Source organism: Alternaria hordeiaustralica (genome assembly GCF_023758085.1).
Source record: "Alternaria hordeiaustralica strain BMP 2776 chromosome Unknown scaffold_12, whole genome shotgun sequence".
Lineage (NCBI taxonomy): Eukaryota > Fungi > Ascomycota > Dothideomycetes > Pleosporales > Pleosporaceae > Alternaria > Alternaria hordeiaustralica.
Window position 1 is genome coordinate 811,465 of NW_026056784.1, and position 14,891 is coordinate 826,355.

The 14,891-nt window shown below is 54.4% G+C and overlaps 4 protein-coding genes across 4 annotated transcripts; 2 read left to right on the top strand and 2 right to left on the bottom strand.

Moving 5' to 3' along the window:
* Nucleotides 1–778: 778 nt before the first annotated feature.
* Nucleotides 779–1,702, bottom strand: J4E84_006521 (uncharacterized protein; the record flags this gene model as incomplete). Its single annotated transcript, XM_049389110.1, has 1 exon — nucleotides 779–1,702. The coding sequence occupies one exon, from the start codon at nucleotides 1,700–1,702 to the stop codon at nucleotides 779–781; it is 924 nt and encodes a 307-aa protein (XP_049243384.1).
* A 519-nt stretch (nucleotides 1,703–2,221) lies between these two features.
* J4E84_006522 (uncharacterized protein) lies at nucleotides 2,222–5,277 on the top strand (the record flags this gene model as incomplete). Its single annotated transcript, XM_049389111.1, has 2 exons — nucleotides 2,222–5,119; nucleotides 5,170–5,277. The coding sequence occupies 2 exons, from the start codon at nucleotides 2,222–2,224 to the stop codon at nucleotides 5,275–5,277; spliced, it is 3,006 nt and encodes a 1,001-aa protein (XP_049243385.1).
* Nucleotides 5,278–6,436: 1,159 nt separating this feature from the next.
* On the top strand, nucleotides 6,437–6,871 carry J4E84_006523 (uncharacterized protein; the record flags this gene model as incomplete). The annotated part of the gene is made up of 1 exon (XM_049389112.1): nucleotides 6,437–6,871. One exon carries the CDS (start codon nucleotides 6,437–6,439, stop codon nucleotides 6,869–6,871), a length of 435 nt encoding a protein of 144 aa, XP_049243386.1.
* A 1,608-nt stretch (nucleotides 6,872–8,479) lies between these two features.
* On the bottom strand, nucleotides 8,480–10,743 carry J4E84_006524 (uncharacterized protein; the record flags this gene model as incomplete). Its single annotated transcript, XM_049389113.1, has 2 exons — nucleotides 8,480–10,713; nucleotides 10,740–10,743. 2 exons carry the CDS (start codon nucleotides 10,741–10,743, stop codon nucleotides 8,480–8,482), a joined length of 2,238 nt encoding a protein of 745 aa, XP_049243387.1.
* Nucleotides 10,744–14,891: the final 4,148 nt, after the last annotated feature.

Below are 14,891 nucleotides of genomic sequence, written 5' to 3' on the forward strand. Positions count from 1 at the left end.
GGCAGGAAATGGTATGGGCGATGCGCTGTCGTCGTCCGAAATGACACCCTTGGTGGTAGTCGGGGTCGCCGCCAAGGAGCAGTTGACGCACGGCCGCCGCACCTCACTTCACGCCGACGGCACCTCCAGCCAGTCCGCACTGATAGCCCACCCCGCAACACCACCGCGCCTGAACACACTACCGCAATCATGGGTGTCCCATTCGAGGCTCTGCTGCCCTATGCCATTATGACGGGCGTGAGTAATTGGCGCGCCTGGGAGTGAAAGGTTGCTAACACGGGGGCCAGTTCTTCGCATTCAGCGCCGTGTCTGTCGGAAAGCTCAAGGAGATCCAGAACGGAGGAAAGAAGACCAGAAGGGGTATCGACCAATGGGACAGGGTAGGTTGCGAGAGACATACGCGCACCAGGAGTAAGCTAACATGTGTGCAGCAAAGTACGACAGTTTTACGATGACCTCATGCGACATACTTACGAGACCCAGTGATGGAGCGCGACCGCCGGCTGACAGGATTCATGCGCGGACAGACAGACAAGCCGATTGCTCCGGAAGGCTTCGAGCTCAACAACCCATGGAGGGTGCGTATGGAGGTGCTGGGCTGTTGGAAGATGCTAACCACGGGCAGTGCGAGAAGCGATTCCTCTAGACGATGCGAGATACTCCGACACAGCATACAACATACCCAATAGTAACTACATCGCGCTGGGAGGGTCTACGGCATGCACAGCAATAGTAGGCGTGCGAGCAATCAACAATTCTCAATGTTCAGTACTGGTGTCTACTTGATCTCTGATGGCAGTCCGGCAATGCCTTCTCGCTCCACGTCTCTGAACTTCATCCCAAAGTACTTCTCAAGCGCCTCCAACCTCTCTCCCTCACTCTTGAACTCGATTTCTTTGGTTTTCTGGCCTTTGATATTCCACTTCAACGAAGCAGCCGCCAGACTCATCTTCCCTTCCAGCTCCCCATCATCACCTAGAATCTTCTTATCTGCCACCACCATCTGCGTGAAGAAAGTATGCTTGCTGGTGGAAGTGTAGTAGCTCATGACTGCGTAGTCTTGAGGTTGGAATTCCAGCTCACTGTATGAGTATTTGGTTTCCCAGTCGCTCTCGTCATTCCTCCGGTATTCGTAAACCCAGAAGCGCTGGTCGGGGTCAGTGTTGCCTGCAATGTTGCGCCATTGGAGACGGGCCGATGCAGGCTGGATGTGCTTTTGGACTGTGCCCGAGCGGTCGAGAGGCATTGGGACAACGGGCCCGTCAGCCCCGAAGCCAACATCGACATGGTATTTGGTGTTACCGATAGTGACAAAGTTCACCATATGCGACCAGCCCGTCCAGCTGTCAGCAGCCCAAACTTTGCAGCCGCCTGAATACAGGGTGAACCCCAGCGAATTCAACAGCGTGCCAAATAGTCTGTTGTTCTCCATGCAATACCCACCGCGTCCATTGTCATCGTCAATGATCTTCTTGAATAATTCCTCCGGATGGATAGAGATGGAATGATGGGCCGAATAATGCAGGGTGATGTTCTCAAAGGGCACGGCTGCTAGCTGCAGCTTCTGGAGCAGTGCGAGGTACTCTAGTGCGCTCTCCGGGTCCAGGCCGGCTACATCGTACTTTCTCTTTTGGTCCGGCAACCCCAGGCGGTCGAAGTACTTTGTTATCTGGTCTCTAGTGTAGGTTGCGCGTGCGCTCATGTTGTTGACTGACACGGACGTTATCGATAGCGGAGTGCAGATCCGAATTTGGCATGCGGCGAACTGAGACGCAATCAGATGGGAGAGGCACTTTCAGCACGAGATGCACCAGCACTAGAGTCACTGCAGAGAAATATTTCGCGCGGGGCACGCTACGAGACGCCAGATATGGTGTCGTCAGGACTGCGCAGCGAATACGGGACGAGAACGCGGGATGGTGGGGAATGTCTGGATGGGCGGTGCCTGCCAAGCGCGCATGAACGCGTGAACTCCCGCCGGCTAGTGGCTCATTCACCCCTTGACGGGCGCAGTCGAGTGCTAGGAGCAGACTGCTAGAGTAGCGTCTCCTGAGCCAACTCTCCAATTGCAACCATGTTGAGCTGCTCGCCGTGAGCGCGCCCACCACCCCCGCTGGCTGCGCGAGTATTACTGTTGGGCGCTCCCGTCGCCTTCTCCATCCGGTCCTTTATCACCCCCCAACGCCCCGAGTCGCCGCGTCGCTCGCTCAGATTCAGAAACATGACCGCCAATGGCCTGCGCACCCAGTACCCCTACGTCGGGGACACGCTCAGTCCCCGCGCCCTCTATGACTTTCCCTCGCCCACGTCCAACTACCCGTCCGGCATCAATGGCACCGCCTCGCCCAGCTTCTTCCCCATGGCCTACCAGATCTCCCCGCGCTTCGGTGCCAGCGCCTTCATACCGCCCCCAGAGGTCTTCGTAGACGGCCGCAGGGAGACCATCCGCGAGAATGGCGTCTACACACCGCGAAACTCGGGCAAGCGAAACTCCGACGCGCTGAATACCGACCCCGTGGCTATGCATCTGCTTGTTGAGACGGCAATCGGAGACAGCCAGTATTTCGATATACTCTCAGTCGAGGAGGTGGAGGCGCTCAAGCAGGAGCAGAAGAGCCTGGACACTCGGCTGGGCACGGTCAGGCGGAAGCTGGAGTCGGAGACGAAGATCCGCGATGCGACGCGCTCCCTCGGACGGCTGGCCTCGAAGAAGGCAAACGGACACAAGCGCGGACAGAGCAGCAAGAGCAGCAAAGGCAGCAATCCCGCGCAGGACTACGACCCCAAGACAGAGGAAGGGCTGGAGTCAAGCAACAAGAAGGTCGAGGAGTTCATTCGGGAGTGCCTCGAGATAGAGTCTCGCATGCGCATGATCGATATGCAACTCCTGATGCACACTGCGGCTGTACTGCAGCTTACGCACAAGGGACCGAAGCAGCGTCAAGACGACTCTGAACTGTCAGAAGACCGCTTCCGCAGACCAGACAGCCCCGCAAGCCTGAACACCTACGAAGACGGCAGACTCAACGGCGCTTTCGACGAGCGCAGCTTCTACAGGACGCCGGAAAATCTCGACAACCTCATGAACGTGCTGCAAACCGGCAAGCATCTCACAGCCTCCACAGAGCGTCACGACCAAGCCTTGAATGCGACTGCCACGCGACTCCAGGAGATCAACGAGCGTCTGAGATCACTCATCATCGAGGCGAACCCCGAGCGTGACGAAGACTATTCACTGCCACCGTTGGCGCTTGAAGGAACGCCCGACGCGTCAACCCTAGATCGCCAGCTCGATTTCCTCGATCAGGGCCTCCGCAGCATCGCCGCCGAACAGTCCAACATCCGCAACAATTCAAGGCATACTCTGAGCGAAGTCGAGGGCCGTCTGGAGGGCATGAACAACCAACTGTATGCGGTAATATCTCGATCCGAAAACGAACAGTCCGACAAGATCCCACCGCCACCCGCCATCACTGGCGGTGGCGCCACCGAACAGCTTAACTACATGGAAGACTCCTTCTACAACCTCGAGCAGATCCAGTACGCAATGAATGAGCAAATCAATGAGCTTCGTTCCAAGGGTCCTGCGGTCGATGAGTCCGAGAGCGCTGAGAAGGCTGAGAAGTACGAGACTACAATCATGGGCCTCTGGCAGACTATCCTCACTGGCGAGGAAGAAGCACGCGAACGCAAACGTGAACGACGCCAGTTGCTTGCCGAAGATCCCGATGCCAATGAACAAGTTTCGCCAGACGAAGACTACGTCAACGAGAGCTACTCTCTTCCTGCCTTCTCTTCAAAGGTGCAATTACTGTTCAGGCGAGCGACTAGTCTCAAAGACAAGCAATCAGTCCTGATGCGCCAGATCAAGCAGCAACGTGAACTGAACAGCAAGTCGGACGCACAGAAAGAGGCAGAATTTGAGCGACTCAACACCAATTTGCTCAGCGCGAGATCTGAGAAGAAGTCTATGGAGGGTGAGCTCGAGCGTGCAATGGAACAGCTACAGCAATTCGATGAGCAAAAGGTCTCGACTGACACACAGATCTTGCGCGAGACGCAGGAGCGGAACGCTGGTCTGGAGGCTCAGCTGATCAACGTACAAGAGCGAGTGATGGCATTTGAGACTGAACTGAACCAGGCCAAGCAACGCGCTGTCGCGTACGAGAATCAGCTCAAGGACGTGCAAGAGCAAGCTGTAAACTTCCAGAGCAAAATGCAAGAGGCCGAAAAGCGTGCGGCCACGTTCGAGGAAGAGCTAAAGGATCACCAGGAGCGCAACACCGCATACAACGTCTCATCACAAGAGGCTGAGCAACGCACTGCTGGCTACGAAGCCCAGGTTCGGGACGCGCAGGAACGGGCTCTCATGCTAGAGACCAAGTTGCGGGATGCTCAGGACGAAGCTCGTACCGAGGCGGCAACGATCCAGGCTCAACTTGCCAACTCTATGGAGAAGATCACAGAGACTACAGCTGCTCTCGAAGCCGTAACTGCCGAGAAGCAAGCTGCCGAGGCTCGCTCTTTGGACGCAACCAACTCCCTCAATGCTAAGGAGGAAGAGTTCCGCAACCTTGAAGGCGAGATCGTCCGTCTCACAACCGAACTCACTTTCGCTAAGGCAGAGCTTGATGGCGCTTACGGTACGCGCGCGCAACGTGCCGCCGACTCCGCCGCCAACCCGGCCATCAAGCGAGAACTCGACGAGCTCACCGAGCAAAACCAGGCGCTCCTTGGCGAACTAGAGGCGCTCCGCAAAGTGCAAGACGTTGCCTCACAATCCGAAGCCGAAGCCCGGCAATCCGAGCGCAACCTCAAAGCCGAGCTGTCCGGCATGGCTGCCGAGTACGAAGCCCTCACTCGTGACGCCATCCAAAACGAAAAGGACCGCGAAGTCCTTGAAGCGCAGATCGACAAGCTGCGCGACGAAAAGGAGGCTCTTGAGCGCGAGCTCAGTGACGAGAAAGTCAAGTGGCTCGGGGTTAGGAGTCCTGGACCTGGCATGCCAAATGGCGCTGCTGCACAGCTCGACATGGGCGCGACTAGTATTCGCATGTTGAGAGAAGACTTTAGGAAGATGATGAGGGACCGGACGGCTGAGGGGTTGAAGGCGCTGAGGGTAAGTCATATTCATGCACGACTGTTTCGCACATCACTAACAATTCACAGGCGGAACAAGAAGAACGACGAAAGCTCGAAGCCGTTGTTCGGCAGCTACGCAAAGACGCTATGCCACAACGTTCTCAACTCTCCCGCACTATGACTACGCCACAATAACGCCGAGTCGCTTGATTGCATCGCCATGTTACGTTTAAACTTCACTTCTCTTTCTTACACTTTGTATTTCTATATACCCACTTTGTACTCTTCTGGATCCGTTATCATTCACGCATTACACGCGGAGTTTGGGACTTGCATTGCAACACATATTGGCGTTGCATCGCTGCTGCTATAGTGGAAAGCATATCTGCATATAAAGTAATGTATACGCTGTGCTTATCAATTGAAATGATGTTAGCATCATATCGCAGACAAATCTGGTCTTTCTTGTTCCGTTGTGACGGGCTGTCCATGGAGTGAGCGGAACAAAAATTGAGGTGGACAAACCCCGCATTTATTCATCTAAAGCGTTTTCTTCTATACATGTTCGACCACTGCCCAGCGCCCAGAGAAGAAGATGTAGGGTGCCTTACAAAATAGACGTTACTAGCGCCCCCACATTGCTCAAAGCCGCCGTACATTCGGACCGCATCACATCATGGTCTACCCTTTCACAAACCCTCACGCACCTGCCGTAAGACAACGTCATTCAGGTCAAAGATCGATCGAACTGTCGCAGGGCTGACTTCCAGTAGCAAACCTGTGCAACTTCCCTAGTTCACCTCCAACACCTATGAGGCTCCCATGCGACACCAGTGCCGTCTTCCGAAGTGCGGCCTTATCGCAGAATCAAAACACATGCATCTCCACTTGCGGTCCATACTCCCCTGTATACGGGTGGCCTTGAGCGTACCATCATGGCGAGAGAGTACGAAGTGTCAGCGCTCAATTCTCCGAGTATCCTACCACATGGGCGGCCTGAAGAACCGGTACAGTGGCTGTGTTACGTGTTCGGCGATCAGGTTCCCTTTGTCATTGGTTGTCTGGTGTCTTTAGTATGAGCAAGTATATCGCTGCTCTATCCTCATGCTCGCCGATTAACTCAGAGGGGTCCCCGGGCTGACACCGAATGTCACCGGTGTGCGAGTGGAAGCTTCACGATATGGTTGCCTTGGAGGCCTGAGAGGAGGGTTTAAACAGATTGCTATGGCGATGTGGGAGGTGAAATGAGTATAAATGGGTTGAAGGACGTCGCTTGCACATGCCTACATTCCACCAACGGCCATTCCATCACATTTAACTACCTTTATCCCGCGCCCATCCAACCCTCACCAGAATGAAGCTCTCAACCCTCCTCACAACCCTCACCCTCGCCACTCTCGGCAGCAGCACCGCCCTCAAATTCCCCCGCTCAAAATTCACCTGGACCTCCTGGGTCGACAGCCTAATCGCCGAACCAGCACATGCCATGAGCCCCGAGGAAGCGATTGCCGCCTTCAATACCGCAAACCCCAATCCCAACCCCGACCTCTCCACTGACGATGCGAACCTGGACAAGCGCCAAGCTTTCGGCAACTGCCAACAACTCTCCCAACGACCCCCTTCTGTGCCCGACGCCGTGGCTTGTATCAATGATCTAGCGAGCAGGGGCAATGCGGGCCAGGAGTGTAACGTTGATGGGTTTACCGCACGGGTGCAGTGTAGATTGGGTAGTGCGGATGTAGTTAGTGTAAGGGGACGGGATGATGCTCCTAAGAGTGTGAACTGGTGAGTGAATTTTCCATCTATTCTTGGTTGTTATTAGTATGGTTTGTATGGAGTGCTAACGCGTGGGTTTAGTAACGATATCGCAAGGTCGGCTGGCGTTATCATGGATCGGTGTACGAGAGGTGATAATACGGTGTCTGGGGCTGCGTATATTCCTCAGGGGGGTGTTGCGGTGCAGATTCAGGGTCAGTAGATGGGGGTGTGAGGCGCTGGTGGTGGGTAGTGTGGAAGTGCAGGGGTTTACTGCTAACAGCAGGAAAGTATCTCGATGTTGGGCTGGATTGCGTCGTTTATGAGAGGCATGTCACCTACAGTATCAAGAAAACTTAACAAGGTGCTTGATAAATAAGTGTTTCCTTGTTCGTGTATAAGACTTTCGATCGTCAGTCTGTATAGTAGTAATGTTTGTTCGCTTCATGAGCAACTACGTTGATACTCTCAACCACAACAATTCGAGGACTAGAGACGTGTCGAAGAAGTCAGAGACGGAAGACCACGTAGCCATCCATCGGACAACTTACTGAGCCTCAACGACGTGTACGTCATAAGAAGACGCCATAGTATTCGTGAGTACGACCACAATAACTCGCATACTTAACACTCTCTCCAACTCAGCGAACTCACACGATCCCGCAAAGAACAACCCTCGCAGTTGACAAAAGTAACAAACAAGCCCACCTCAACGTCCCAAACAAGTAACCCCATCAGTGGCTCCCCACACTTCCCCTCACTCCTTCTTCCCAAAGCAGACCTCCTCACACCACCACGACAACCGCTCTCCACAAACGCGGTGGATATGATCGAAAAAAGCAAACGCTCGAAAATGCCCGACCAATGTCACACAGCACACCGCCAACATGCGTGGACGAGGTACCCGACTCAATCAAAAAAGCATAACAGCCCTCTTTTCGCTTTTTCCCAACGTCTCGGGAACGCGGAATGTTGAACGGCTGGCTGCATCCTGCATTCTTCCTTGATGCTTGCATTGCGTCCGCCACTTTCATTCTCCTTCGCATTCTCGTTGGGGTCGCACGGGGCGTGCGAGAAGCGAGATAGGGCCGGGTGCACGGCCCTACAATGACATGCTGGTGTTTCCCTAAAAAAAGAAAGTCGTTTGAGAAGAAAAAAAGGGGTGCATGCATCATGGGTGTGGGGGAACATGACAAAAAACATGGCATGGAAGATGGCATGGAACATGAGTTGCGTTGGAAAAGTCATGAAATTATATTGTCGGTCGCAATTGCATGCGCGACTCAACTCTAGGTTGAAGACTCGGTTTACGAGTCGTGAAAGTATCTATGATGACCCAACCTCATCACCAAACCCCGTCCTCATACAATAATGGTAATAGTGGTAATGAAATCCATGCATCTGATGCTGGAAACCCTGAGAAGGCGATGCAGTGATAAAAAGCGACAAAGGAAATCGTACAACAGATATCGACTTTAGGTTTACAAGTTAAGGTAAATAGGCCGACCGAACTGTAAGCGGCGGGTGAGAAGCGGAGGGGTATCATACCGCTGAAATGGGAATGATGTAACCGCCAGAAAGAGAAGTTCGTGACCAAATGTGAAAGTATGGTGAAATGAGAAGAAAAGAAAAATATGCGAGTCTAGTACGTCCCTCCCAGACTGCCCCAGGCAGCCAAAACGTCGTCACTGACGCTGTCCCTATCCCGATCATTACTCGTCATCCTGGGACTACTCGTAACATTGGCGTCTGGGCTCAAATGACGTGCCCTCCCCTTGCTGGTAGGCTTGTAGTAGCTAGATGACTGCGAGTAAACCGACGTACGGGATTCAGTAGAACGAATGCTGCTCTGCCGACTCCGTGTTTCTATGCTCGCGAGCGCGAGTTCGCTGATGTGTCGCGCGTTCTTCTTCGGCATCTTTGGTAGTGCGGGTTCGACGATACTGGGAGCACGGGACGAGGCCTCTGAGACTGGAGTCAGGTCGCGGAAGCCGGTGGATGTGGGCGGCACCGGGAAGGTTATCTCGGCGTCGCTGGATGCGGTCCTACGTCGTCGGTGGGAGGATTCAGACTTCGCACCCACGGAGGGCATACGCATGATACCGTGATCAAGCATAGCTAGCTCGTCAAGCTCGTTGCTTGTGTCGCTGCTCGCAACTTTCACAGCGACGTCTCTCTCGTCGGCGTATAGAGCAGGCGTCATTGGCGAGGGCAAGGGAGATGGATGGCCGGTAGTAGTGGGCGATGCGAAGCTCCCAGCAAGCGGCGGAGACGGGGGAGACAACATGTCCTGTGGCGAGAACACGGACGGGGTGAGCAATTGGTGCGACACTCTCCCGCGACTGACAGGCGAGTAATTTCGATCTGACCAAGTGGTGCTGGCCGAGGTGTCACGGAGTCGACTTGTAGTTGCACGGCTCTCTGTCGTCGAAGATCTGCCACGTGATGGCGCAATGGAGCAAGGTGCACTCGTGGGTGCTCGGTGTTTGTTCCGTGACTCAACCATTCGCGCAGAGCTGGGAGACATACCTTCTGCAAGAGAGGCAGACGTGCGATGCGGCGGTGTAGGACGTTTAGATGACTTATGTTGATGCCGATCTTGTTCCGGTGTAGATGACTGCGATGATTCGATCTGTTTGTTCATAGCGGCACGTTTCTTCCTCATCAGCTCCAACAAAGCCTCCTCTTCTGGCGTGACTTGCATAAATTTGCGTGACCCTTCGGACTGAGCCTGTGGTGCGCTGGCTGACGTGCGCGTGCTCACGACACTGTGTGCCGTTGGTGAAATTGGCTGGGTAACAGCGGTCTTTGGACGGATGTCGTCGTCTTCGTGAATGATCGAGGGCTGCCTGACGTGGCTGGACAATCTGCCACCGCTGTAGGTACTGCCACGAGGGTGATGATACGAAGGGAAATGCGGTTCTGGTGCATACATAACTTCGATAGTGGCGTTTGTTGACGTTGAGAGTATGCTCAGTTTTCCCGACGACTGCATACGGCGATGTGGTGGAAGCTCGTAAGCTTGCGCCCGACCGATAACGATCTCCCCTGTGTAGTCGGCGCTATCCATGCTCTTGCGGACGCTGCCCTTGCGAGATCGTGACCGGTCGTCAGCTTCATCCTCAGACGAGGAGAAAGACAAGACACTAGAGTCCTGGAGATTAGTCTTGGAGATAGCTGACGTCTTGGTCTTTGCTGAGATATGTGAGCGATATGTGTCCAAAGAGTACTGGCTGGGTGAGGTCAGATGGGTAATGTCGACGATATCCTCAAGCGCAAAACTGTCCCTCTTAAACGCTGGTGTGGGATTCTGCGATCGACTATCGCAACGAGATGCATTCCTTCCTTGCCAAGCCTCGATAGCAGTAGGCACAAGGTCTGGCATAAGGTCTGGCTCAGTCGCGACGCTGTTGTGGCGTTTGGGTTCTAAGTCGCGTACTTCCTCCTCACTTTCTTCACTATCCTCATCGAGCGCATCGAACCAGTGCTGGACGCCTTTTGGCGGACGGCGTACGTGAATCTTGGCATTATCATACTGATCTCTCTTGACTTTGCGTACTGGACTCATATGCGGTTGAGGTTGAGGTTGAGGTTGAGGCTTTACTGGAGGATCATGGTACTTCATGCTCTTCTTCTTCTGTAATTTGGCAGGCTGTACTTGTGGCGTCGGTTGTCTCGTCATTGGGCGAGGAAAGAACTCAGAGGTGGATGACATAGCGGCCGGCGAGTTGACCATCTTGGCAGGCGAAAGCAGTGTACCGCCATGACCGTCGCTGCCATCCTTCGGCTTGGGGAACAGTTTTGTAAGATCTAGCCGGGCTGGCTTACTCTTTCGGTATTCTTTCTTCCTCGTTTCCTCCAGGATGACAGGCGACACTGGACTCGCTTCGTGATTGTCGTACCCATGATCCGTCAATACCGGGGGATACCCTCTTCGTAAAGCCCTGTCTCTGACTGCCGAGTCGGAAGTCTGCTGGGAGATGGCGAGCGGCGACTTCTTTGCGTCATAATGTGATCGAAGGGTCGAATTCGACGTTTGAGGGTGTAGCCGGCGATGGAGGGAACTGCTGTCAGAGCCGTGCCTGCTTTCCCCAGTATATGTGCGTCCCAGAACGTTTGACGAGGCTCGTGTTGCCATGGTGGGACGTTTCAGGTATCCGTCGTTCTCGGTGGGTGTTGCCGTGTTTCTCTCGTCGATGTGGGAGCCGAAGCTAGCCTCAGACACAGTGATGGACATGAATCCAGGACTTGGTGGTATTGTCGACTGCCGAGATGCCGTGCGATGCAGGACATCGGACGTCCCTAGGATTCGGTGTGCTTTGCTGGAGGTGTCTTCGAGACGAGAGGGCCTGTCGGGGCCAGAGGCAATCGACGGTGCAGGGCGGGCGTCGAGGTCGTCGTTCTTGGGTCGCGAGCGGCGAGGTAGAGGGAAGGAAAACTTCTTGGGTGCGCGGTCGCCGCGAGCCATGATGGTGGAAGATTGGTGGCTGTGGTGCCGGCGTGGGCGCGACTCAGGGTAGTTAGAGATATGACAGTCGAGACTGAATCGCGGGACCAGTTCAGTTGGCGCTACGAAGTCAATGCCCACATAGGGTGTAATTGCGTCGAATGGCACGTCTTGTGCTACCCCCGGCCAGCGCTGACGGCATTAAGTGATGTTTGCTTTTTGGTGCAGATGACGATCCGATATGCGGTAGGAGAGATCCGGCAACCTCAATTGAGGAATCCAAGGGTTCAACTGCGGGCCCCTACTGCGCTGCTGCACTGAGCGCTAATCGGGCGTGGACTGGTTGAGTGCTATCTGCAGGAACGGCAGCGCGGCGTAAAGTAGTACGATGTCATGCAGCGCCGCTCCAGGACTATCGAGTTTGCTGCTTCTGGGGGCGATGGGGATGGCGGAGTAAAGAACCAGCTTTCGAGATCTCCCAGGAAGATGGGCGATGGCGGGTATAACCCGCGAGTATTAACCCAAGGATCCATTGAATTTACCGCTTGTGAGGAGCTGGTGGTGGTAGGATCCGCATCGTAGTAGGCTTTCAGGGGTATCATGCCATTCGGCAAGACGTGCGGACCGCAGCAAGGCACAAGCTCCGAGCCAAAAGCCACACTGCTGCGTCGCATACATGCATTCCCTGGGTTCCAGTCAGATGACAGCACGCCGCCGCGACCCGAATGTGCAGCAGTGCGGAGAGGCACGGCCTCGAGCATATCCGCCTGTTGCCCGTCACCGCATCAGACGAGGCTGGATCTGTCGGAAAGAAATTGCTCAAGTGGTTGAGCAAAGCTAGAGCTCGCGTTACCGAAGTTTGTAGGATCGCCCATGCTCAGTAGGCGACATGCTAGCCTTTGCCAAGGCTCTAGCTCGTGGCATGCCGAATATGGACGAGGAAGTCGAGCATGGTCGTGTTATCGTGGTCCTCCATAAGTCGCCAATTTCCACCCTTCGTACCTGCATACTGCCTCCTCCATCGGGTTCACTTCCGACTCACCGTCATCGCAGGTGGTGTCGCACAAGTCGCATTTCGCTTCGCGTTCATCCACAGAGTTGCGACACAAGGCGGGTAGCAGCGCTGAGGCGTCCGCAAGTTGGGTACATTGGGTATCTTGGGTATCTCGGGTTGTCGAGCATACTCAGGGATGCGAGATGAATCGTGTGATGCGCCCGCGTCCTTCCCTTCTGGTCGCAGGTCGTCTCTATAAGGATATGGTGTGGATTACTCCACGGTGATCAATGGACATCTTCGTGGGGACGGACGAAAGCCAAGCCGGCTCTTCGCCGATCCGGCTATCTCCTCGCGACGAAAGCGCGATCCCCTTGGAAGTCCATCACAGCTAGTTTGTGATACCAAGGTGGTCCATGTCCTGTACGCGTCGAACACAATCATTATACTTCACGTAGTGCTGATGCGAGAGCTTGTCGCGCGTTGCTGTCCAACGCTCTGTTCCCTACATTAAACCTTGAAAGGCCGTTCAAAGAAGGCCCGGACGTGAACGACAGCCCTACTTTCAGGGTCAATCGAACCCAACATGTCAGCGTGACAAAACCATTTAGGCCCAAGAACGAGGCTGAAAGAACGCAGCCGAACGCATCTGGTGGCGTTGAGGGGCTGTCGGAGTTTTCGCCGTGTTACTATGAATATAGATTGCACCGCGAACTTTTGACAGGTCCGGCTGGTACTATGGGTTCTCGGGCTTGGGAAGGTCGTTTCAGCTTGCTCGGTGCGCTCATGTTTGCTCCCTATGGGTGACTCCGGAGCAGGTCCTGGCTAGCCGTACGAAGGAGATACACACATCATCCGCAGTCTGAGTAGTAGAGTTTACAAGCTCCTCCACCCGAACCCGAGCAACGAACATGAACCCGACAATGCGAACTCTCTGTGATGAATATCCGAGATGCTGCAGCTGAAACATTAGACGCACATCCAAAAGTTAAAACACATTCTTCTCAAACTATCGTTCAGTCACCCCGAGCCCGGGAGCCTGGTCGACTGGAACGATGATAAGTAACTGCGCTTTGGGTATCAAGATATCTTTCCTCCTTTTATATTGGGTGGAGAGAACGACAGCGAACAGACAATGAAATCTCTTTCTCTCGCTTTCTCAGACACTCTAGCACGAAGACGCCGACGTTGCTGGCGCAAACGCAACGAAAGGGTTTGATGAAGGATGCTGCCTTAGATGAGAAGGCAGGTCATGGTAGACACATCATACGACGACAGCTCGTCATGTGCGGTTCTAGCGGAAAGCATCGTCTCGGTTTCACTGGTCACGTTACGATGAAAGAAGGTCGTCACGTGTTTTTATACAACACACTTGGGCAACAATGATTTCCTATTATTATGCAGATTCAAGTGAGTCACGCCACATGTCGGACGTACGCTCCTTCGATATGTATTAAGAAGACATCTGATCATGGCAAGTCGCCAATGTGGCGATGTGGCCATCAGCCGGGCTTTCAACCACGCAACCGTCCATGTCTTTGCGACTGCATCTTGACAGTCACTCTTGCTGGATGCTGCTGCTGCTGTATTGCTCATTGGGTATTGTGTTTGTCCAGATGTGTCATGCAATGTGGCGCTTTCCGGCGTCGTGCAGCTGTCTCTTGCAACACTGCTGCCTATGTGTCCGACGCATACACAGCGTGTAGTCTCGAAAATCGAACGGATCCACGGTATCGTTTGTTATGGAAGCTTTTTCCCTCAGACAAAGCGGAAGATGGTAAAGCATGAGGGCGGCGCTTGTTGTTGTGATTTTGCCACGGCGGGAAAAGTCGATGGGGCAGTGATCGAATCACACGAAGGCGCCTGAGCCGAGTGACGCGAGAACACTATCCACCCGCAAGCTGCGCAGGTGCAGCGATAGCTCATGTCATAGGAACCATAGCTTCGACATAGAGAGGAAGAGGCGTTGCGATGTATTGAGGTGATTTCTACATGCTGGAGAGTATTGCTGGGATAATTTGCCCCGCCGCGAAGACTAGAAGCTTGCCGCTGCGCGTGATATGTGTGAATTGGGGCGGTTGACACCTGCATGGATGGAGGAAGCTAGCTTTGCCCACCAGCCAGGTGCCTTCGTTACCTTAGACCCCACCACCACTGTCAGTCCACCACACTGCCTTTTACACGACTACACGACCAACCTTCGTTTCTGGCGTCTTCCCGATCCACCGCGTGCCGACCTTACCGCCACCTTGCACTTCGCGTTCCGCCACGGCATCACGTCTCCAGCGGCTCCTATCTCTCCGTCAGCGGCGACACGTCGGATAGCAAAGTACCAGGTTCCCGTGATCACCACAACGAGCCCGTACACGACGAGCGTACCGACTGGCGACATGTACGATTACTAGAGTTGCTGCTCTTCCCGCCTGTCTTCTGCTCCTCCGAGCTCGCGCTTTGATCCCGAGGTCTCAGGTCCCGGAACAGCACCACTAACGTTTCCGCGAGCCTCTTCACTCGGCAAGTGTCCCGAACAGGCTCTCCACGCCCATCCTCCCACGAATCACTGGATCCCGAAAGAGCCTTCACGCCCTCAGTCTCTCGTCACGTCCGTGCAAC